This window comes from Coturnix japonica, chromosome 22, assembly GCF_054131305.1.
Source record: "Coturnix japonica strain WE chromosome 22, WE-NBRP24, whole genome shotgun sequence".
Taxonomy (NCBI): domain Eukaryota; kingdom Metazoa; phylum Chordata; class Aves; order Galliformes; family Phasianidae; genus Coturnix; species Coturnix japonica.
Window position 1 is genome coordinate 3,016,680 of NC_140684.1, and position 23,250 is coordinate 3,039,929.

General features: G+C 51.3%; 2 protein-coding genes and 1 long non-coding RNA gene across 7 annotated transcripts; 2 read left to right on the plus strand and 1 right to left on the minus strand.

Annotated features, from left to right (window-relative positions):
• Nucleotides 1–1,353: 1,353 nt before the first annotated feature.
• SRSF1 (serine and arginine rich splicing factor 1) lies at nt 1,354–5,208 on the minus strand. Of its 4 annotated transcripts, none has more exons than XR_014936436.1 (5): nt 4,854–5,208; nt 4,338–4,522; nt 3,799–3,971; nt 2,805–2,924; nt 1,354–1,890 (listed from the first exon to the last, which is right to left on the minus strand). XR_014936436.1 is itself a non-coding variant. In XM_085521963.1 (4 exons), exons 1-4 carry the CDS (start codon nt 5,045–5,047, stop codon nt 2,886–2,888), a joined length of 591 nt encoding a protein of 196 aa, XP_085378089.1. In that variant the 5' UTR covers nt 5,048–5,208; the 3' UTR covers nt 1,354–2,885. The 4 variants fall into 4 exon arrangements, 2 of the variants coding, with proteins under 2 accessions (XP_085378089.1, XP_015736687.1); XR_014936435.1 differs by having other exon boundaries at nt 2,805–3,528; XM_085521963.1 differs by having other exon boundaries at nt 1,354–2,924.
• Nucleotides 5,209–8,687: 3,479 nt separating this feature from the next.
• On the plus strand, nt 8,688–12,909 carry LOC146757374 (uncharacterized). The gene is made up of 2 exons (XR_014936437.1): nt 8,688–8,804; nt 11,907–12,909. It is a non-coding gene; the product is annotated as an uncharacterized LOC146757374 (long non-coding RNA).
• Nucleotides 12,910–13,362: 453 nt separating this feature from the next.
• DYNLL2 (dynein light chain LC8-type 2) lies at nt 13,363–19,929 on the plus strand. 2 transcript variants are annotated; one of them, XM_015881208.3, is made up of 3 exons: nt 13,363–13,486; nt 16,240–16,378; nt 18,048–19,929. In XM_015881208.3, exons 2-3 carry the CDS (start codon nt 16,247–16,249, stop codon nt 18,183–18,185), a joined length of 270 nt encoding a protein of 89 aa, XP_015736694.1. In that variant the 5' UTR covers nt 13,363–13,486; nt 16,240–16,246; the 3' UTR covers nt 18,186–19,929. The 2 variants fall into 2 exon arrangements, with proteins under 2 accessions (XP_015736694.1, XP_085378091.1); XM_085521965.1 differs by lacking the exon at nt 13,363–13,486 and having other exon boundaries at nt 16,211–16,378.
• The last annotated feature ends 3,321 nt before the right edge of the window (nt 19,930–23,250 follow it).

Genomic DNA, 23,250 nt, shown 5'->3' on the forward strand with positions numbered 1-23,250 from the left:
GAGCAGCTGCAGACCAGAGCCCTCTGCACACAGCTCAGCTCTCACCTGGAAGCGCTCTGGAAAGGCTGGAGGACCCGGCTGGGCACCTGAAATCCTTCTCACACCTCGACCATGACAGCCTGTATGGGTACTTCCTACATCTTGAAGTCAGCTAACAACCCCTTAATTGAGCACTACAGCACATCAATTAGCTCCATATTAGCTTGCTCAGAAATACTCACTTGGGCTGCACTCCCTGGCTCAGCACCAGTTCCTGTATCACAGGACTGTAACCCCTTCTCACAGTCCCAACTCCTCTCCTGCACAGTTTGCTTTCTTTCCAGCCCTCTCCAGTTAAAGCAAACCCTTCAAGCTTTCATTCTCCAATACAGTTTTGCTTCCTTTGCTTTACAACTGTTCCAGGCTCACCCTTTCCTGAATGCAGGTGACAGATCAGATTCCCACAAGGGTTTGGGTCTGGGGCCAACCTTCCTGCACTGACACTGGGTGCTCCCCTCCCTCACTTCCCACAGCCTGACCCTGCTGCCAAGAGGCACCACATCTCCGTGCACCCCCAGGTCAGCTCTCATCTCTGCTGCTCTCCCACCCGAAATAAGCAATTGCATCTCAAAAATAAAAGAGCACCCCCCACACACAGCTGGCAGCACAGGATTTCTGCACGGACGCAACATCCTGTACCAGACTCACAGCAGCTGCCCAGCCCAAAGCTGCTCATCTCACCCTGAGCACGTATCTGCATTCCTGCCTGGAAGCACAGCGAGCCTCTGCCCTGCTCTGCACTGTGTGCTCCAGCCACGCAGCAACCACTGCCAGGCAGCCGTCCCTGCACACAGCAGTACTCAGACACTGGCAGACAACCCCACATCCTATGGAAAGTTTTCCTGCTCGGCGTCAACACTTGAACTGGTTGTGCAGTGAACTCACTAAGTTCACTGTTACCTCATCAGGAAACCGAAGGAACATCCACATCCTTCACGCTGGATGTGGCTCCTGCACGGAGACTCTCCAAGGCTGCCAGCACTGGAGCAGCCAGGTGTGGGGACACAGCCCGCAGTGTGTGAACGCTGGGCTGATCTCACATTCACTTCCAGCTGTTTGTTATCATCCCCAAAAGCCAGGAGCCTTTTGTCGGCGGGTCCAACTCTTCCTTCTTTTCCCCTAAGCAATCAATCAATCCCAGCCGTGTCCCACGGGGCGCTGCTCCTTCACGCAGGAGCTCAAACATCAGCGCTTCCTGTGGAACAGCAGATCCTTGTTGGACACAACAAGAGCCTTTTTGTGCAGAGCCAACAATGCTGCAGCTCCTGGTGAACAGCGGGGATTTGGTGACCAACAAATGATGAGAACCGGGCGTGATTTTGTAAAAATTTTATTTGTCAAAGGAAAAAAAAAATAAAAGAAAAAAAATAAAAGAAAAAAAATAATAAAGGCAGCAGCCAATTGAAAGCCTACGTCATCTTTAGCTCCAATTTCCGCCTTGGAATTTAGAGAAACAACTTTTGGTGTTGAAACAAACCCCCCTTTTTCCCCATTCAACGTTTACCATCTACTCGTGCTGAATCCTTCCAAGGAGATCGCTCCAGCGTTACCTCTCCAGGTCCTCGCTTTGCTCCTTTTACCAAAAAATGACAAACTCCATCGTGCATCATAAGGGCTCCAATCGTCACAAATGGGAAAAGAAAAAGCTTTGGAATAGCCAATTGAGTTGAATAAAAAAATCCACACGAATGCGGTTTGGTTGGGGCAGGAATCCACTCCTACGTTCCTGGTAATCTGATCCCGCTCCATGAATCCTTGCCATTCAGCCTCCCTATCCTATCCACATTATGATTTGAATCCAATGATCCAGCTCCAAGGATTGGGATCCAGTGAGCCCTCTCCAATCCAAACCTTTATAACCAGCAAAACCAAAAAAGAGGAGGCAAAAAGTTAGATACCGCAATGAAAAAATAGGATTCTGGGGAATGATCAGTTATGTTTGCCATCAATTAATACAGATGTACAGTAATAACTATCAATTCCCCAAAACAAGCTTCTGAATGGTGATGCTATATCTTTTGTTCTCTTTAAGAAACGTTAATTATTTGGAGGAAACACTGCAATATTTACATATGCCAACTAAAAATGCCAACATACTCATTGCTCGTACGGTGGTGCTCTACAGCTTCTGTGGTTGCAAAAAATGTTTATGAAATTGGAAAAGTTTTACTGCTAAAGCCGTCACCTACTGCGCCTCTCAGCTACGGCCAGCACCCCCGGCTGGAAGGTAACAGAGGAACTAACTGCAGCTCTCAATACGGTGAGTCAGCTCTGAATTAGGCTGGGGAAGGGCTGACAAACGATTCCCAACCAGGTTCTCTTAGGATTTGGGTTTTTGGTTTTTTTCCCTTTCATTCTGATACTTAAAAGAAATGAAATAGCAACGCTGTATCAGTCACACAGAGGACATGCAGATTTTAGCAGTATTGATATTATACTCCCATTTAAAGATACCCTTGATCCGCAAGCGTGGAAGTACTGCGGGCCGTTAACGCTTGGAACCAAATGCCGCGGGACAAACCAATGCTCCCACCCCTGTCCCGGTTTACTCCTTTAAAAAAAGACTAGAATGGAATAAGGAATTACACCGGCAAGTACTGAGCCACAATTGCCAAGAGGGTTTTAAAGAACAGAGCAATTGCAGCCCGCAGTGACCAAGAGGTGCCTGAAGAAGTGACACGCAGGCGCACGTTCTCAATTCACCTGTCTCAGTATAAGGTCAATACTGCCAAGTTCATCTGTGACAATAGCACTTGGAGTCATACCATTGCCTCCATTATTGATCTGATCCTCCTCAATCCTCCTTTTGACAATCCTAAAATGATTGACATGTGCTCCACAATCCTTTAATCCAAAGCATTCTTAATCCATCTCTTCAGATATGTCTACAGAAAGACACACGAAAAGGCAAGATAAAATATAAGATCCCCCAGAAGAGACAAGTTAGCCACAAACATCCCAACATCCCCAGCTCGCATGAACCATAGCTGAACACTGAGACATTTACACAGCAATACCACAGTTTGAAGAGTGTTGGTATTTAACTAGAACTAAATTGAAACAATCCTGACTGACATCAATTAAAATACAGTTTACCAAAGACATGAGGGGGAATGTTGTTGTTACGGAGCAAATACTCACTAGGGATTTTACACAAGAATGCAATTCAACACTTCAGCCAATCTGAATAAAACAGCTTGAATTTAAAAAAAAATAATATTGAAAGACTGTACTGAGTAAAGGAAAACTGTGTACAACATGGGGTTCTACAAAAAGATCAGAGCTAGTGATCGCTTATGTACGAGATCGGGATCTGCTGTGGCGGGGAGAGTAGCGTGGAGATCCTCTGCTTCTTCTTGGGGAATAACTGCGGCTTCTGCTGTTGCTTCGACTACGGCTTCTGCTACGACTACGGCTGCGTGACCGAGATCTTCCATAGCTTGGACTTCTTGGACCATCAACTTTAACACGGATGTAGGCAGTTTCTCCCTATTGAATAGACACAACTTTCGATTGAAAGGTCTAGGCTTCGGGGCCATCGTTTTAGGCATGCTGACAGACTGCAGATATCGTTTACTAAGGCACAGAAATAGACATCAAACTCTTAATAAAGTCTATTTCGTGACAAACTGACAGCAGACTCAGTTTAGCTGCTTTGTGTATTAACGCAATGATCACCACACATTCCTTACCTTCACATCCTACTGTTAAGCCCTTTGTATCCAATTCTGGCCAAAAACAAGTAAGCGTGAAACCTACCTCATGAGATCTAAACTTAGTGTTATCCAGTTTTCGCACAGCGTAGGTCATATCTTCCTTCCGTACAAACTCCACGACACCAGTTCCATCTCGGAAAACATCAGCATAACATACATCACCTGCTTCACGCATGTGATCCTTTAAATCCTGCCAACTTCCACTTGGAGGCAGTCCTGGATAAAAAGCAACACCTGGCTTTAAAACCCAATGGTGCGATCATATCATAGTATCACAGTCTCGTGCGAGTTGGAAGGGACCTTAGACATCATCGAGTCCAACCCCCCGCGATTTGATCCTTCTGTGTAGCAGAGCGGCACTTCTGCCACTTGCGCCACAGGGGGGATTCGAACCCATGGCCTCCGGTGTTGCAAGGCGGCATTCCAGCATCATCCCGCAGCACACGAGCAGAACACCCCGCGCACAGCCCACGGCATCCGGCACCCTTCCTCCATCCCGAGGCTTCGCAGGGAAAAGCGGAGCCGCGTCGCCCCCCGCGCACGGCAGCACGAAGGACCCGGGGGAAGAGAGCAGCGACTCACCCGAGACGATCACTCTGTACTCCGATCGCCGGGACGGGGGGCCGTATCTGCCCCGCGGGGCTCCGCCCCCTCCGCCGCCGCCGCCTCCTCTGCCGGTCCCCCGGCCGCTGCGAGGGAACTCCACGCGGAGGCGATACCCATCGTAATCGTAACCGTCCCGCCCGTACACGGCGTCCTCGGCGTCCCTGCGGGTCGGGACGGGCGGTGAGCGCGGCCGCGCCCTGCCACGCGCCGCCCCCCGCAGCGCCTTTGTTCCCAATACCCGCGGCCCCACCCCGCCCCCACCACCACCATCAGCACCACAACCACCATCACCGCCATCACCGCCACCCCCAGCGGCAGCACCGCGCCGGGCCCGGAGCGCAACGAGCCGAGCGTGTGTGTGTGTGTGTGTGTGGAATAGCGCGCAGCGGGAGCGGCGCCGCGCGTGGAGGGAGGGAGGGAATGGAGGGGGGGGGGGTATCGGCGCCCGGCGGAGCCGTTCCCGCCCGTCCCCCAGGGCCCCGCGGCGCTCACCTCGGGTCCTCGAACTCCACGAAGGCGAAGGGCGGCCCCCCGCGGCGGTTCTTCAGGTCGATGTCGCGGATGGCGCCGTATTTGTAGAACACGTCCTCGATGTCCTTGGTGCGGATGTCGGGGGGCAGGTTGCCCACGTAGATGCGGCAGTCGTTATTGCCGGCCGGGCCGCGGATCACGCCCCCTCCGGACATGCCGAGGTCGGCAATGGCTGCGGCGTTCAGGGGCCGGGGCGCGGAGCGCGGGCGGGCGGGCGGGCGCGGGGCCGGGCCGTGCGGACGGGAGCGGACACGGCGACTCCAGCAACCGCCGCTTCAAAATGGCGACCGCGGCTCCCCTCGCGCTCGCAGCGCGCACTGATCTCGCGCACTGATCTCTCTCACCCCGCGCCGCAGCACCGCCGGGCCGCGAGACCGCAATGCGTTCCGAGTATCCCGCCGCGCTCTCGCCCTCGCGCATGCGCGGCAGCGCGGAAAAGTAGTTCCTCTCTTTTGCCTTTCGCCTCCGCTGCTCCGCCAAAGCGGCTGTGGCCGCACAGGGGGCTCCGCTCCTGCCCGCGGGGTCGGGATGAACGCGAATATCCGCCTCCGATCCCCGCTGTCCGCACCGGGACCGCCGCGCTTCTTCCCGCTGCCGTCTCAGGGCGCCGGGCCGTGTGACGTCACTTCCGGTGCGGCGCTCGCGCCAAGAAGGCCCGGCCGGCGCTGGGGGTGTCCCACAATGCACCGCGAAGCTTGGGGCTCTTGGCGCCAAGGCGCGGGGCGTGGCCCGGCCCACAATGCACCGCGGGCGGGTCGGGCCGTGCGCAGCGCTGGGCGGGCGGGCTCGGTACTGAGCGTCCATTCCCGGCCGGTCCGAACCGATCCGTGTCCGCACGAAGCGCTGCGGGCGGATCCGCCCTGCGGCTGCACGGGGTGCACGGGGAACGGACCGTGTGGGTCCGTCAGCCGCTCAGCGGACACTGTGTGGGACGGTTGGGACGGGCTCGGTGCGGAGGCAAAATGGCCGCCCCGAGGGCACGGAACGGGCACCGCGTCACCGCCCGCCTCAGGGGAACGCGGCGGGGCGGGCAGCGGGATACGAATAAAGGGCAGGAACACGGCAGGGTGTGATGGAGACTGAGTCATGAATGGAACAGCAGTGCAAACACCGGGCGGGTGGGAAACGAGCGGAACTGGGGGCGATGGCGGGTGCTGTGTACGGGTGTGAGCAGAGCCGGCCTAAGGGCACAGCCGAACTATGGGCAGAACCTTCCTATGGGCACAGCCGAACTATGGGGGCACGAGAATAACGCCGTGCTGAGTTTGTTTTCTTGATGAGGTTGTAATTGATGTGAAGGCACAGTAACACACCGGGATGTTACCCTTGTTACTCACACGTCTCTGACATTTCTTCAGGCAGCAGATGTAATTTTGAACGTATAAATTGCTTTTAAGTAATGAGGGTGCAATTAGATGAGCCAGGCTTTGGTTTAACAACAAGAATTCTTTTGGCCTGTAGCTGCTCTGTGGTGACACAGAAACTCCAACATCCACTTTTCTTTCTTTAATACAGCATAAAGTCTTTGCCTGACCCATGAGGGCAGAGCAGTCCCTGCTCTGTTGGCTCACACTTGGCTGCCTGGACATTGTGCTTTGCTTTGCAGATGTGGCAATGCATTGAGGGCTGGAAGTGGCACTGGGGCACACAGTGGTTGCCTGCCTGCATCCAGCACCGCTGAGCCTGCCTGGTGCTGGAGGGCTGAATCACAGCACCACAGGGATGGGGAAACAGCAGCTGAGCATGGAGAAAAGCCATTATGCTCCTGAGTTGATGAGGGGAGTTTGAGGAATGTGTCCGAGCATTTAGCAGTGGCTGTTGTGCTCACTTTGTTTTCATTTGTTAATTCAAAGCGTGTATTCCTCCCACAGACAGTGACTTACAGTTAGAAAACATCCCATAGTGAAAACATTTTCATGACGAAGTTATAGTGTGCTTGGTTATTATCAGTGCCTTTTATTTTTGTCCCTGTGGGTTAAAGTGCAGTAACGTCCTCTGCTCAAATGGTTTCTGACATTAGTGATACCTGTGCTGCATTGCTGGTGCTTTAAAGACTGCTGTCAACCACAGGAGGATGTGATGAGCAAAGCCCACCAGCAGAAGCGGTGCTTTACCCACATACAGCTCATGGTTCCGGGGGATTTCCTGCATCTTTATGGAGCTTTAATGCTTTCCAGTGTGAACTGGTTGCAAAGACCCCAAACAAACTCTCCCCATGTCTGGAGAAAGCTGCAGCCTAAGCCTGGGAATGGGGCTTAATAAATGCTGGATGTTATTCTTAAAGGCGTCATAAGATAATGGTGAATCTGCCTGGTTTGCTAAAACCCTGCTGCACAATTTCTTTTGTGTGTTAATAGTCCTTATAACTACTTTAAATGATTGCCTTAATTGCTTTAATGAAGTGTCTCTTTATAGAATTATTGGATGTTTTCTTTCTCATTCCCTTGTTGAGCTCTGTGTTATCAGTGGAGCACTTAAAGCATGTGGATAAGCTGCAGAATGTTGGGTTGCATTTCCAGAGCTGCTTTTGGCTTTCTGGGAAAAAAGAAAAGATGTGTATGTGGAGAATCATTAAACATTAATTATGTGGGAAATAAACTACAAGGTAAGAAATGGCCAATAGCAAAACAAAGCCAAACAACACCAAAATCGTCAACCAGCTGCTGTAAAATGACGGGTTTTTGTTCTCAGAATGGAAGTGAAGACCCTGCAGGGCTCTGCACTGAGCTCATCATTCACTTCTACTGATGACGAAACAGAAGCATTGCAGAGCGGTGGCTTTCCCAGGGCTGGGGTGGGAGAACCTGCTCCTAAAGCGCTGCAGAATTGGGCAGGGATTAATCCTGACTAATCACACTGTGCTGCAAAATAACAGCCCCTAAAGCCCTGATTGTCTGCGAGAAAAGGGCCGTTTTCACACAGCGCTGTGAGCTGGAACACTTACTGTAGAACTGAGCTGTGCAAACTTCCTGATCCATGACATTGGTTCTGGGGAGCTGGGTTTGTTGGCAGGTCAGCAGTGACACACAGACTGTCTCCATGGCTCTACATGTTGGGCTGGAGGTGTCTCCATGCTGTTTATTTGTGATACCAAACTGCAACTGGTGATTTTTTCAGAGGAACTCGGTGTAGCAACAGGGCAATGAAAGCCTGCAAGGTGGGAAATGCTTCCTATAAAGGGCAGAGTGGCACAGCTCATGTTATTGATTTAGATTGATGCATAAGCAACAAGATTTGTTGTGCGCATGCTGTGGCCTGTCCTGATGCACACCTTGGCTGTGCAAATTCTGCCTGGAAAGCACGGATGGAGGGCGGGGTGAGGAAAGCTGCTACAAGAGCTGGCAGAGATGCAGCCCCTGTGCATTAGGAGGAGGGTCATCACAAAGACTTGAAAGGTGATGGAAGTTATTTGCTAAGAGTGAGGCTGAATATACCTGCAGGGCACACAGTGCTGCCATGGGGCACTGCCCCACTGCCTGTGCTCTGTAGCTGCTCCCACACATGATGCCTGTAGCCGAGCTAACAGCACAAGGATGGTGTGCTGGGTGGGATGCTTGGGTTTTAGAAATCCTGGAACACTGATCACAATAACACTTCCACCCCCAAAGCTATTAAACATGACTTACTCAGAAGAGCCGTGACTGTAACATCTCTGAAGCACTATTTGTCTTGCTAGCAACAATTAAAAGCTCATTAACAAAATGAGGTTTTGGTGGGATGTGTGCTGCCTTGTTGTCACGTTGCCATGACTTCAGGGTGAGGTTCCATTGGGTTCTTCACTATGTGGGTGGACCTGAGCCCAGACTTCCCAGCAAACCACCAGCTGCTGTGGCAGTTGCTGCCCCTGTGGTCCCTGCTGGGCGCTCCCACTGTGCTGCCGGGTGCTCTGGAGAACGAGGAACAGAAACACTGGTAATGAACACAAAACACAGCTCTCTCCTTCCTGCCAAGGAATGAGTAAACAAAAAGCACAGCCATCTCGTGGGTGCTCATTTCAGTGTCTGTCCAAGCAGGCACACGAGGTCCATGTGGTACCGATGTCCTCATGGTTGTGCCTCCCTCAGGAATGTGCGTAGATCCGAGGCTTTTTGCTCTCCAAAAATAGCCCCAATTTGCCAGGCCTCAGTGGTTTGTAAAGGAGCTTTTCCATTAGCGTTCAATCAGACTGCGGGAAGCGCTGATGTCTGTGCTGTGTTCTGCCTGGGGTGCTCAGACGGGATGTGACCCTGCATGGATGTGATTCTGGTGATTTCTTTTTATACGAGCTGCAGAAAAGTGTATCCCGAGCAGCTACCCTACACAGCTGTTCATTATGTTGTTTCCTGGGCAATATGTTACCATTTTATTCTCCAAAATTTCAGATATGAGCAGTCAGGAGAGGTACGAGGGGCTCCGGGACAGCTGAGCTGCAAAGGCGTGGGGCCAAGCTCTCCAGGTCAGCAGCGTGGATTTGTTTCCTTTTGCATGGGGCTGTGCACCTCGCTGCAGTGCTATTTTCCATTACAGACCCCGTGTCCGCAGCAAAAGGAATAAAGCAGCCAATGCACATTGCTGGCCCTTGGGGGAAACATAAAGCAGCAGCTCGGTACACTTTTGTTTTCTTTGAGATCATAAAAGACGTCAGAAAGTATTTGTTTTCCCCCAGGACTCTGTTTCTTTTTTCTTTTCTATTCCCCTTTTTCTTCTTCCTCTCCCCACTGAGCAGAGAGCAGCCATGCACTGTGACCACTTGCTTGCCTGCTGGAAGCAAACACGATCCAAATGCTGTGCTATACCAGTGCTGATGGGCAGAAACCCGTGTCCTTTCCTTCCCATGAACCCCATGCTCTGGTACCACAGAGTGATGCTCTGTGGCCCAGGGAGCACAGCCAGACCCTGTCTGGCCATGGGCACTGCATGGGCTGCATTGAGGGGAGAGGGTGGGAATGGGCGGCATGGGATCCAGAAGCAGCAAATTACAAAGTCAAGTTTTCTTCCTGTCTCTTCAGCACTTCTATTAGCAGATAAAGCTGGCTCTTCTCTTGTTTGGACTAAAATGCTGAAATGCTTCCAAAAGGTCCTCTGGGTTTTGAAGCTGGTTTTACTGGCTGCAGCAGGCAATGCTCAGGTGCCCTTCTTTCTCATGCAGGGTATTGCTGTCTGCACAAAGAGCCACATCACTGGTAGCAAAGTCCAAATGTCACCTGCATCCCACCAGAAGAGCTGCCTTGCTGGAGATGCAAGCAGGATTTCAGCCACTGTTTCAAAATAAATCCCAGCTGCCATCAGGCATGTTGGCACAGCCCAGGATGTGGGGCTGCTCTTGCTGAGGCTGGGCTGGGGCAGTGTGAGTGGCCCCCCCTGCACCTGGGCAAAGCAGCCTGGAGCATCTCTGTAACTGAAACAAAATCCCTCATGGGCTCTTACATACAGAAAGGTATTACAGGCTTAAGGGATGTATAAAATGTGTATTTATTGACTAGGTCAAGTATTGCAGCTCGTTCTGCAGGGTGAAGTGAGAGCATCAGTATGATTGAGCAAGCTATGGGAGGGCAGCTGTGTCAATATAGCATCCAGATTCCATTATTTTTCCTCTTTTTTCATCACTCAGAACTGCTAGAACCTAAGGAAAGCACAGGAGTGCTGCTGACCTACATCACAGACCTGCATTTGGAATGCTGTGCAACCTTATTATGCTGGAGGGGAGCAGCTCTGTTCTGTGCCCCAAGAGCTCAGGGCTGAGGGGTTCCTGGCCAGGCTCTGGGTGCAGCACTGCTGATGGAAGCCTGTGGGGCATAAATTACAGGGTTGCTGCAGTCCTGCACGAGCACCCAAATAGCTCATGCTGAGCACCCAATTACTATATTAATGAGTGTCCAATTAGCCAGGAGTGAGAGGCCAGCAGTGCCTGCATGAGCACCCAGTTCAGGCATAAGTGCCTGACAAACACACAAATGAGAGCCCCATTGGTGAATGCAGATCACCCAGTTATTTCTGTGTGAGTACCCAGACTGTCTGTGCAGGAGCACTTGATTCATTCATGGGTGAGTGCTGAGAAGACGCATGAGTGCTGAACAGAGCCAGTGTGAGCAGCCAGAGGACTCCTGTTTGTGCACTTGGTGGACTTCAACAGTCACAACTGACTCTTGCACGAGTGTAGGATCAGCCCGTGTACAAATGCTTAGTTTCTGCATGCATGAATGCCCAGTTACTGCCCAGATGAGCACCCAAGTATTTTGCACGAGCGTCCAGTTATTTTGCATATTAATGCCCATTTACTGCATGCATGACTGCTAACTTATTTCATGCATGAGCATTTGACTTACATGTGAGCCCACTGTGTATTCCCCAAGTGGGGACACCCCCAGGGGCTGTGACCATGGAAGGATGAGGAGGGAGCAATGTGGAGCACACAGCTCTGAAACAACCTTTCCTTTGGTATTTAAGGCCCTTCTGAACCAGCCTTTCACCTCTGAGGAGAGCAGACCACAGGGAGGTCCCAGCCTGTTTCTAGCCCAGGTTGCTGAAACTGCCCTCGTCCTGCTGCAGTGTACATGCGGCTGCTAATTGCATTCCTGTGCTAACGTGACCCTGCCCAGATTCCAGATAGGTATTTTTGTTTATGGATCCTGCATGAACTGCACACCACAAGTCACTTGCAAAAACTTGTAGCGAGCAGATGACCTGAATACATATTAATGAGGCTCACAAGCCATTTAGTATTAAAGAGTTTTCTGTCACGCTTGTGGGATTGCAGGCAACACAGTACCTTGTGGAAAGCAATGTTTAGACAAGAAGCCGTCTGTAGCTCATCACATTTTTAAGACCACTTACCTAGGAGAAATGCCCGTACAGCCGTATGTCCTTTGCTGCAGGGCAGATGTGGGGGATGCAGGAGCGATGGCTCTGTCACTCTGCAGCCACGCAGGCACGTGTGGCTTTTGCAAGGCAGCCCTGCAAGCCTCAGCAGAAACCAGGTGTGGGGCATAAACTGCTCAGCAGCATTCCTGACACTAGCACTTTGTTTCTGTGCAGGTGCTTTGCAGCTTGTCCCTGTGAGGAGATCCAAGATGCTGAGGCCTTTGCTTGAGCCCCAGGAGGGTGATTATCAGTGATTGCAGTGTCTCCAGACCAGGAAATCCATCACAGCAGCTCTGCTGGGATATCTGTGCTCTGACCATAGCAGACAGCTCTTGGAGGGGCTTTGTGCTGATACAACGAATGGCCAAATATCCCTTGTATGCACCGCCACGCTGCCATCAGGGTGCCAAGGGTGTCACTGCCATGTCACATCCCCGAGCCATGTAAGAGATGGGAGACGAGTTAAAGAAAGAAACTGCTCTTCCGCTGCTGCTCTTTTAATTGATGACTATTGGCAAACAGAGCAGCTGATGAGTGTGGAGATGAGCAGGTACAGGAGGCACCAGGAAGGAAGACATAAGGAGCTGCTTCAGGAAGAGAAGACAAAGGCGGTGCTTGGACAGTCGTCTCTGCAGATGTGTGGTTTTATTGCAAATATTTCCCTGGCGTCAGGACAGAGACCAGCAGAAAGGCCATTCCTGAGAACAGAGGAGCAGAGCCACGGCTGGGGCTGGAAATGTGCCTGCTCAGGAAGTGGCTGGCCACAGGGCAGAGCTGTGCTGGCGGATGTGCACAGCCTTAGATGGCAAGCAGCTTCACACAGCCAGGCCCTGTTCATCTCTCTATAGTGCCATATATAGTGCACCCAGGGCAATGGATAAATACGTGCTTTTTGTCACGATTCAGGAACGCATCCCCCGTTTGAATCACTTCCTCCTGTGCAGGCCGTGCTCCTTCCTGCGCACAGAAGCACCCGGCCCACATAGCCAGTGTCACAGCGCTGCTGGCCAGGCCGTGCTCAGCTCCTGCCCCTGCTCTGAGTCCAGGGCTCCTGTTGTACAGGACGGGCCGCGGTTCAGCAGCCACACACTGCTCAGTTTGCATTGATCTGCTCAGCCCCCATCACTGCCCCTGCCTCATTCAGGACTAACATTATATTAAAGTGCAGCTACCTCAACTTTGCACCTGCATTACCGCACACATGGATTAAGGAGATGTGACCACCAACCTCCCCATGGCGCCACTCCCGGGCCTTGACGACCCCCGTCGGGATCCGGACCCACTGAGCAGCCGGTTACAGACCCAACACACCCCAACACATCCCAACCCAGCCGGCTCAGACCCCACACACCCCACACCCCCCAGCCCATCCGCCCGCCGCCCCGCGGCTCCTCCCTCACGCTGAGGTGACGGCCCGTCCCGTCCCGTCCCCGCCCCGCGCCGCGCGGCATTGTGGGATGAAACAGGATGTAGGCAGAGCAGCGCGGGCGGACGGGCCGGGCCGGCGGGCAGCGCTGTAGCGCAGCCAATGAGGGCGCGGCGTGCCGCGAGGCGCAGCCAATGAGGGCGCGGCGGTCCTTGCGCCGCAGCGGGCGGGGCGGTATTTGAGCGCGGCGCGGCGGCGGGGTGCAGAGCGCTCGGCGCGGCGCAGGGAGCGGAGCGGAACGGGCGGAGAAAGGCGAGCGGGTCCGGGCCTCCTCACAGCTCCTCGGTGCCGTGCCTCGCTCTCCCCGGTTGGCCCCATCACTGTGAAGGTGAGCCACGTCCCGATGGGCTGGGGCTGCGGGAAGCGCCGCGCCTCGCCCGGTGCCGCCCGGTCCGTGTGTGCAGTGGCTGCGGGGCGGGTCGCGGTTCCGGGCGGTTCCGTCCGATGTTCCCAGCCCGCCCCGCCCCGGCGGCTCCCGCCGGCATCGCTGCTCACAAGGTCATCGCCGACCCCGGGGCTCCCCCCGGTGAAGGTCACGCGGTGTCTCGGCCTGGCTCGGCTCCCGCCGGCTGCGGGGGCTCCTGTCGCTGGGGAAGGAGCAGCTTCGTGCCCGAGGCTCGTTCTGCAGCGCTGCGGGGCCGGGCCTCGTCCTGCTGCGCTGACAGGAGTTGGGTGGGTGCTGACCTGGGCCTGATCCCCGTCCCAAAGCCTCATCCCGCCCCGTGTGGCTGCGGTCCGCCCTTCCCTCAACACCTGTCCTGTGGGGCTGGCTCTCAGCACTGTATCGCTGTGCCTTCCCAGGGCTCGTCCCGCTTTGTGTTTCCTTACGCAGAGCTGGACGTGGCCTAAGAGATGTGTCCTCGTGCTGCTGGGCTGCTGTGTACGGAGCCTGTGTCTCCCCCAGGGAGGGAGCTGATCCCGGGGCTTGCTCGGGGTGCTCCGATGGGTGGGTGTGGAGGGGGGTCCGGCTGCCAGCCCTGCCATGGCTGCCCTCGGGAGGCTGCTGTGCCTGGAGCAGCGGTGCCTGCTGGCCTGCAGCTCTCCTGAACGATAATGGTCTCTTATTCTGGTGGTGTTGGCCCTTGAAAGCCTGGTCCTGCACAGGTGTTCCTCTCCAGAACAATGAAGAGAGAAGATGCTTTCTGCAGGTCACTCGATGTCTGCTTATATAATAGCAGGTGTCCTCCGAACTCTGTGTGCTGGAGACACGTGAAGGCCAGGTGTTCCTCAAAGAGGCTTTCCTGGGAATGTGACCACAAGTGAATTTCTGCTCTGTCAGTCTGTCTGGGGGATGGACATGCAGGAGGCTCTTCCGAGGGGCTGCCACTCCCCTGGATAATGAACCCACATCTGTAGGCTGTTAGCTTGGTTCTTCTGAGTCATGTCTTGCCCGGTCAGGATTTCTAGGCCCCATACTGGAACCTGGTGTCTCAAACTGCAACAGAGAGGGGGACAAACTGACTGCAAGTGGCTTTTCCAGGGCAGTGGTAGAGGTGTGTGCTCTGTTGCTGTCTGAGCTTAGTCCCTGTCATTCCTCTTGGCACTATTAGTGTATGTTAATAGCAGTGCTCTACTAAGCACCGCATCTGCATAGTATAAATTAAGGTTGCAATAGAAGACTTCAAGTGCAGACAGAGTAAAGAATTGAAGTATTGTAATTGTAGGGCTGCAATTATGTAACTGGATTCTCTTTCTCTCTGGGTAGCAGGCTCCTTTAATTGCTGTAACAAAGCTTCTCCTTCAGTTTTCTGGGGCTGTTCCAGGAAGCGATCATTGCAGCAGATTTTCTTCACTCTCTAGTAAAGCTGAGAGTGTGTGGTTTCACCATTTCAAAACACCCTTGGTACTATTGTATGGACTCACAGCACTGTAGGGAGATCTAGTAAACTTAAGGGTGTTTTGCAGGCTTAATTGCAGGTGCTTCTTGCCAGTAAGAAGCTTATTCCACAAAGTTTTAGTGTGCTCTGGTAAGAGCTGCTGCTGAGGTGAGCAGCAGTGCTTCTCAGCATAGGCCTTTGCTTGGTCAGTACTGCAGGTAGTGTCTGCTTCCTGACTGGGTGCTCTGTGGGATGGTGGCTTTGGTGCCCTGAGTGGGAGTGGGACAGCCAGCAGTGCTGCACAGGGCTCCTTTCCTTGCTTCCAGAAAGGCTGTAAGGCTGGGATTGCTAAAATCCTGCTTTCTATTGTAATGTGAACTGCATCCAGGGGACTTCCCAATGCTGACTGCCTCATAGAAAGGCTGTGGTAAGTCTGCATGTTAGTGGCTCAGTGTCTGGTACAAAATGCCTCAGCTGGCTCACAGTGAAGGAGGTTAAATGCTCAGCTCAAGTTACCACTTCCTGGTTTCTTGAGGTAATGGGTAGTACTGGTGTGTTGGCCTCTTGCACCTGTGCTGTGATCTACAGGCAGGGAAAGAAAGACAGGTATCTTTCCTTGGCCCTAGCAGTGGCTCTGTTCCCCCACCCTGTTTTCCTGTCAGGCTGTAGCGTGGTGTTTCTGGTTTATCAGACGTGCTTTGTCCTGTGGGAATAGCTGATGTCTGGGGTTTAGCAGCTGAAGTGATAGGCTGACTGTGGAACAATATTCATTCCAAGTGGAACTAGTAACAGTAGCTGCTGATCAAGGTCAAAATAAAAGCACTATTCACTATTGTCATGCTTAACAAGCTGCTGCTGGGTACAGGTGGTCTGGGGTCAGCTCCTGAGGCTCCAGGCTGGTGATGCTCCAAACCATCAGTGCACCTGGAAGGCAGACTTGGCTGTAGCTTATTGATGTATAGGAGGGCTCTGTCTCTGCAGATCTCGTCTCCTCCCACACAGCTTTTTTTTTTGCCTGTTTGATGCAGGTGATGATGTTGGGCTATCTCTGATCTAACCTCCAGGCATTGCCAATGCTTCAGTGTTCCAGCTGTGAAGGATCTTAGCCTGGGACTTCTATAGGCTCCCTGATAAACTCACGCTGGGTGTAACGGAGTTCATAGTATTGGCCTGCGACACAGTGTGCCATAAAGGACAATCTCTGATGCATGGGCAGCTGCTCCTTTCTTGGAAAGAGATTAAAGGAATCTATGTTCTGCCTTAGGTTCACGATGTCTGACAGAAAGGCTGTCATCAAGAATGCAGACATGTCTGAGGACATGCAGCAGGATGCTGTTGACTGTGCCACACAGGCAATGGAGAAGTACAACATAGAAAAGGACATTGCAGCATATATAAAGAAGGTAAATAAGGGATGAGGGGGGTGCTCTGCCTGAGACTTTCTGCAGCTCTTAATATGTGCGTATGTTGAGCCTGAGTGTCTGAGAATTCATACTTTGGTGTTGGGAAGGAGAAGATATTTTCTTTGCTTCTTCACTGCTATTCCCAAGAGGATGGAGTGACTTTTCCAAGGTCAGAGGAAGACTGTGGCAGAGCAGGGCCTGGTGTGTTGCTGCTCTGAGCAAGCAGTTTGAGCGCTTCCCCTCTGAATCTGCTGGCCTTAAGAGCTGGCTGCAGCCTCTATTTAGGGCTCGCTCCACAGATGCTGCTGCTTTTGCTTGACTGCTTCTGCTTGACTGGCAGTACAGGTGCAGGATGGGATTACTCTGAAGCTTCACGCAGAAGTGGGCAGCCCTGCATGAGCAGTTCTGTTTGTAGTGTTCTAGACTCCAGGGTGGTGGGTGTGGGGGAGGATGCAGCCTTGTTCTGCCGGGCAGGAATGTACAAACAAGCTGCTTTAAAAGCAGGGCAGGCATTTTCCCTTGGCTCATGAAGATATGTTCCCCTGTTTGTGGGAACCCATTAACTTCTGTCTCTTGCTTGACAGCATCTTGAGAGCTGTCAGTTCCCTCTGTAGCTACTTCTGAGTGGCCAAAGTCATTTTGAGGGAGCAAAATGATTATATAGGTAATACAGTCCTGGCACCAGGGCTAGCTTTTGGGCCTTACTTATAATCTAAGCTTGAATGGATTCAAAGGTGTCTCCTAACTTCTCAGATCACTTTGATCTGTTGAGGCAAGACCTATCTCAAAGTGCTTGAGGCAACACAGTGTGAGTGAGTGCGACAGAGAATCCAAAAAGTTGGCCTTTATTTCCTAAGAGTCTTGGGTAAAATTACTTGATGCACCCTCATGCCCTGGCAAGAAAGCTTTTACCTACTTCAAAGGTTACCCACAAGGAGCTGAGGCTCTTGCTGCTGTTTGAGGTCTAATGCTTTAATCTTTAACTTCGTGCTCTTCTGGCTCTGTCTGGGGAGGGGTGTTCCTGTGTTATGTATTAAGAGGGAAGAAAGTAGTCTTTAATGCTCTCTCACCTGCTAAACAGGCTAAAAAAATAATAGCCCAGCGTTCCTTTTGTGCACCTCTTACCTCAAAGGTCTTAGTTATGTTCTGTGAATTTTTCTTGCTTATTTTCACTGGAATATCCTCCTTAATGAAGAAGTGTCCCAAACAGCAGAAACCAGACTTCTGCCTTTATTTAGGTGACCTTTAAGCTCCTGCCTTGCTAGAGCAGATATGCCAAAATCTGTTGTGTTGTTTTTTTTCTTTTAAGGAGTGGGTTTGGAATGGGAGAGTAGAAATATTCCCCTCAGCCAGCCTGCATGAAGGGCTTGTATAGTGCTATACTGAGGAGAGCTTTTAAGTCTGCTCATTCTGCCCAAGGCTGATGTGTGTTCCACATCTCAGGAGATAATTTGCTTGTGTTGCTTGTTATCCTTCAGACAAGCCAGTGCAGAGGCCTGGCCTTGTGTCAGTCAATACTTCACTTAATACAATGATATCTTACAGTGGGAAATCTAAAGATGCTGCAGGTGGGAGGAGTTAGCATGAACAGAACCAGCTAAGAATTTGTGCTTAGAGCTATTTTCATGTGGGCTTTCTTGGCCTTAATGCCTCTCTTCTGTTTCTTCAGGAATTTGACAAGAAATACAACCCAACTTGGCACTGCATTGTTGGCAGAAACTTTGGCAGCTACGTAACACATGAGACAAAGCACTTCATCTATTTTTACTTGGGTCAGGTTGCAATTCTTCTCTTCAAGTCTGGATAGGAAGTAGGAGCAAGTGAAATCTGGACTGTAATGCACTGATGGCTGAAGCCACAACTCCCCTTAACATGGCTATGCCGCTGCATGGACTGTATACTATATTTAATGTGTATATGTTGCAGTAAAATTCTACTTCTGTTTAGTTGCCTGGGAAGAAGGCGGCATTTTTTGTTACTGCTTTTTTTTTTGGTTGTATTGCACTAGGAAACCTGTAAATGCTTAAACAATGGCCTTTACGTGGTAAGAAATAAAACTGTTCCACAACAGCTCCCTCAGTGGTAATTCCTTCTTTGAGGCTGGGAAAACTTCTTTGGGCAGGCCAAAAAGATCCTGACTTCCTTATGGAGTTTTACTAGACTGTTAATCTTGTAATGAGGAGCAAAGCCAGTGTGAGCCTCTTTACCCACCCTGCAGACTGTAGAGAGCTGGCTCTCCTAGTAACCTCAGCGCAGGTACTTAATCCACCTGAAAGTTGGTGGGGTGGCTCTTATTTATGTGGCTTTCGCACATGTTGAACTCCACCCTGGACTGTGATTAAAACCAGACTTGCAGCTGGCACCCTCAGTGTTCTTTCAGTACCCATCACTGTATTTTTTGGCTCTGCTGAAACATTGACCTAGGCTTGTAAGCACCTCAGCCAGGTCTAGAAGACTTCAAGAAGCATCCCCTTGAGATGCTGCTTCCTGCAGCAAGCAGCAACCTCTGGCTGAAGTCTTTAGACCTTGATTCTGAGATCTGAAGTTGGCCACACGGCCCATCCCTGAAATGGAGTAGATATCAAATTGGTGACTACTGACAACAACCTATTTGGCACGTTTTTAGCCAGTTGTCTCAACACTGCCTTAACTTGATGCTCTCCTTTAAAAACAAGCTAGTCATGTGGAAGATTTGTAAGTGGCCACTGTCTCCTTTTTTATTTCTGTAGCTGATAAGCTATTTTGGAGGGCTGTCCTCCATGTTCTGATATCTGCTTTTGTTCTTAAAGCACAGTACCAAGAAGTTATATTTACATGTGATGTTTGTGTGAAGGAAACTCATGTGACATCTGCTTCAATGGCAGAAAAATGTCTTGGTCTCCAATAGGTTCAGCAGTGATGTTGTCTTAGTATGTACTGACTCTTGGATTAAACTGCAGGAAGTGTTTTTTAATCTGGGTGGGAGAAATCCTTCTGAAGGACAGTGTGCTGGCAAGTAAACATTTAGTGCTTGTCATAATGTCTGTCTATTGGTTTGTTAACTAATGCATAGGCAATATCACTGGGCTTGTGAGCCTAACTTGTGTCTCTAGGATAAATTCGGTGTTGGTAACAAGTCACTGATGGGGTGGGAAGGCAGAGTGAAGGGAGCTATTCCTTGTGAAATGGCTGGGTGACCCAGGTTGACTACTTCCTGAAGTAAAAGTCTTTCTTGTCTCTGTGCAAAATCCAAAGTATGCCTAATTTTGTAATATGGATAGAGCAATGTTGTAACTAGAAAGAATGTAGCTGTCATTACTTCATGTTGATGGAAATGTTTGCACTGGGGTAACGTGCCTTGGGCTGTCTGGGGCACTCTTGTGGTCTTGTCTGTTGAGAACTCCACTCTTGAACTGAAAGAATGTTTTGGATTTGTTTTTTTCCAAGCATGAGTCTAATGTGAACCTGTTCACGGTCTCTTGTGGAGCAAGATACGTTCCCTTCATAACTGCAATGGCTCAAATACCATTTATTTTTTTTTCAAACATTAAAGGTGAATTGACACATTTAAACAGCCTCTGGTTTCTTCATTGCCAGCTGTCTGATGCAAAAACCGCTCGTCTGGGGAAGGTGAGTGACAAGTCTTCTGCCCTGGAAGATTCTGACAACCCAAGGAGGCTGCTCTGCGGAGGCAGCAAGCAACTTGTTCGGGGGAGAATATGTGGCCCATCTGTGTGCACACTGACCTCCAGTCTGGCTCAAACACTGAGCCAGAAGGAGAGATGGAGGGGAGAGCATCCTGCTGCAGCCCTGATGGGTGCTTCTGTGCCAAGTAACCTAGATATGAAGGCATTAGGTCTGACCTCTTAATGGTTTCATGCAGACTGGGGGTGGTGCAGCAGCTGGGGTCCTGGCTCCTGTATGTACTCAGGTGTCTGCCCTGCTTTGCAGGGAAGTTGGGTTCCTCTCTGTGCTTTGTAGCAAGGCAAAATCTGGAAGTGCTGCCAGCTGCCTGGAGCTGCCGTGTTTAACAATCCCCTTTGCCTCCCTGGCTTGTTCCTGCCAACCACCTGAGTTTGAGTGTGCTGCCTTCCTGATATTCTGGCAAAGCTGTAGGCTCTTCCCAGCTCCAACAGTGTAACAGTTATGCTGCAGGACAGTAACACCAGCATGTAAAATGAGGGAAAGCTGAGCTGTAGAGAAGTGTGAGGCTTATGTTAAGCAGCTACAAAATGAGCTGAAAGCAGAACCCCAAAGCAAGCAGCAGTGTGTTTGTTACACGCAGGCAGCCTGTCTAACCTGCACCTGACAGTGCTGAAAAGCAGAGGAGGTTTCTATATTTGGGAGGAGCAGGGAGTGCTGCTCCTCCCTCTGCATTCCCAGTGAGCCTTTTAGCTGGAATTATAGTTGAAGCTGAACTGTGCTGAGGCTCTGCATTCCTGGTATGGCTGGGTCTGAGTTATTGCTGCGGCTCCAGGAAAACATCTGCAGCCCTGTGGGGCTGGGGGAGTTGATCCCAATTGGTGCATGGGGATCTTAATGGTTAAAAACTGACTCAGGAATGCCAGCTGCAGCACAGGAGGCTGCTAATCTGAACTCCTGATGAACTTTTCCAGGGCTATTCTGTCAATGGGGAAGCCTATTTTGGTGCATGTAGTTAAATACCGTGGTTGTGGTGCTGGTGTAAGCTGGTCCCTGGTGGGAAGTGGAATCCTGGAGGGATGCCATACCTTGGAACTGACACATGCAAGAAGAAAATGAGTTTTTTGTTTCCTTAGATGTGTCCTTGCAGCAGAAATCCCCCTTTGGGCTAAGAAATAGAAGCTCTAGCTTGCACCTGTAGCGGTAAGGCACCAAGTCCTGCTCACCTGCACAGCCGAGAGCAGGCTGAGGCTTTAACACAGAGCTCTGTGTCCTGCCTTTCCCTTGTTCTCCCCAGATGCTGTCTGACACAGCTTTTGGCTTTGAATTTTTCCATTGCCGTGCTCCACATTTGTCTCCAGTTTCCACCATGTGCAGGTGGCCTGCATTATGCCTCAGAGTGCTAACTGTGTCTGTGCTGGAGAGGCCAGCAGCAAGCTGGGATGCCTGCTCAGTGTCAGCAAGAACACCGAGCTATTTAGAAACATCTGAATCCGGAGCAGTGAATGGGGGGTATGTGTCTGTGGGGGAAACATCTGGAGAAATAAACTACTTCCAGCTGGTTGGGGGAAAAAAAAACAGGAAAAAAAAAATACCCTACTTAAATGTAAAAACTCAGTATATGTTAATATTGTGCTCTATGGGCATTCAGAAAATGTCTGGTGGCAGCAGGGTCTGAGCTGCTGGCTGCTGCTCGTGGGCTCAGGCTGATGCCTGCAGCTGTGTGTGTACATTTGCTGCAGGTAACTGTGGGTCATGGCTGGGGAGGATGGCACATTATTTTTTTATTGCACAAGCCAAATCTTTAGGTTCCTTGCATAGAGTATTTCTTCCAGATGTGGCATTGCAAAAGCCATTTTGTGGCACTGAAGACCACGCAGGCACTTTTTTGGTGGCTGTGTTCCATGCTATTAGTCATTACTTAGGATTTATTTCTATATGGAGGGAACTTGGAATAAAGCAGCTGGAGAAGGTGCAGGAGCCAGCCCTGCCTCCTTGCTGCATGGACACAATATTCTCCTCCTCTGTGTCCTCCTGTGCCTCTGCTAAGGGTCCCAGTGATGGTGAGATCCTCCCACCGCTGGGCACTGCAGCCTGCTCCCATGGGATGCCCAGGACTGTGTGTCTGTGCTCTCTGTCCTTCCACCTCACAAAGTCACTCTGCAGGCATTGCAGCGTTAGTCTTCCCTGAGCACATGGAGCAGAGCCTGTTGCTGATAAACGTGATACCCGAAGGACGTGTTCCTTTTTTTTTTGCAGTGTTTCCGTGGGAGGTTTGAGATGAAGAGAGAAAAACATGGAAATCGTTTTTATCTCATGCTCAGTCCCTGCCTGGTAAATCCTGAAGAGCTGATGCCACTTGGTGCGGGAAGCAGGGCTGTGCCATTCCTGCCCACCCGAGGTTTCCCTGCTTTGTTCTATTTATTGAGCAGCATCTCCCACACCCTTTGCCAGACTGTGACTCATAGCAACAAAGCCTGTGCTGAAGCCATATGCCTCAGTGCTGGATGGAGATGGGAGCTGCAGGTTTCTCACAGGAGGATAAACTGTGTTTATTAAAAGACGATCAGATGCTTCTTCCCTTAAGGCAGCATCTAGCTGAGGCTAAGTAATAATAACTCATTACCGCTGAGACAAATAACTGCTTTTCCTCAGGTCAGCAACTTCTTCGTCCCCCCTGCAAGCTCCACTGAGGGCTGTCCTACACCGAGTGTCGGTGGCCTCACACCCAGCATGGGGGAAACAAGGGAGATGAGCCCCTGCCCAGCGCTGTGCCTGGGGAAGGGTGGGCTGGAACGTCCCTGAGTTCTCCTGGCATTGTGCTGGGTGGGGAGCAGAGCAGGATGGGGATTGCTGTAAAGCAGAATGCAGCATCTGTGCTGTTTCAAAACATGTCAGGTCCTTGCTGACCTGTTCAGATTGCCTGCGCAGGCTCCAGATGGATTTCTCTTGGGTTTTAGTCTCTGGCTTCCTCTTCGTATCCAGCTGCTCCAGGCTGCAGGTTTGGCTTGCAGGGCCGTGCTCTGGCCCCATCCCTTCTGCAGGAGGCCTGGGGCAGCCTGAGGCTCTGCTCTGTGCCCAGTGGGATTTGGCCCAGTGTTAAGCTCCAGGAGCAGCTCCATTTGGCCCTGGAGGGGCTTGTCTTACTTCCTGCAGAAGCTGTTTTAGTGATTGGTGAGTAGAAAAGGGTTTGTGAGAGCTGCTGCAATCCCCTACATTTCAACACGTGCGTGGCTTTTCCTTTCACCTCC

What these genes read in the sequence shown, in the direction of transcription:
- SRSF1 (XM_015881201.3), bottom strand. Translation starts at nt 5,047, where the DNA reads ATGTCCGGAGGGGGCGTGATCCGCGGCCCGGCCGGCAATAACGACTGC. An exon ending in GTGGAGTTCGAGGACCCGAG is followed by an intron (nt 4,523 to 4,853) that starts GTGAGCGCCGCG and finishes CCCGACCCGCAG; the next exon opens with GGACGCCGAGGACGCCGTGT. An exon ending in CTAAGTTTAGATCTCATGAG is followed by an intron (nt 3,529 to 3,798) that starts GTAGGTTTCACG and finishes TCTATTCAATAG; the next exon opens with GGAGAAACTGCCTACATCCG.
- DYNLL2 (XM_085521965.1), top strand. Translation starts at nt 16,226, where the DNA reads ATGTTCTGCCTTAGGTTCACGATGTCTGACAGAAAGGCTGTCATCAAG. An exon ending in TTGCAGCATATATAAAGAAG is followed by an intron (nt 16,379 to 18,047) that starts GTAAATAAGGGA and finishes CTGTTTCTTCAG; the next exon opens with GAATTTGACAAGAAATACAA.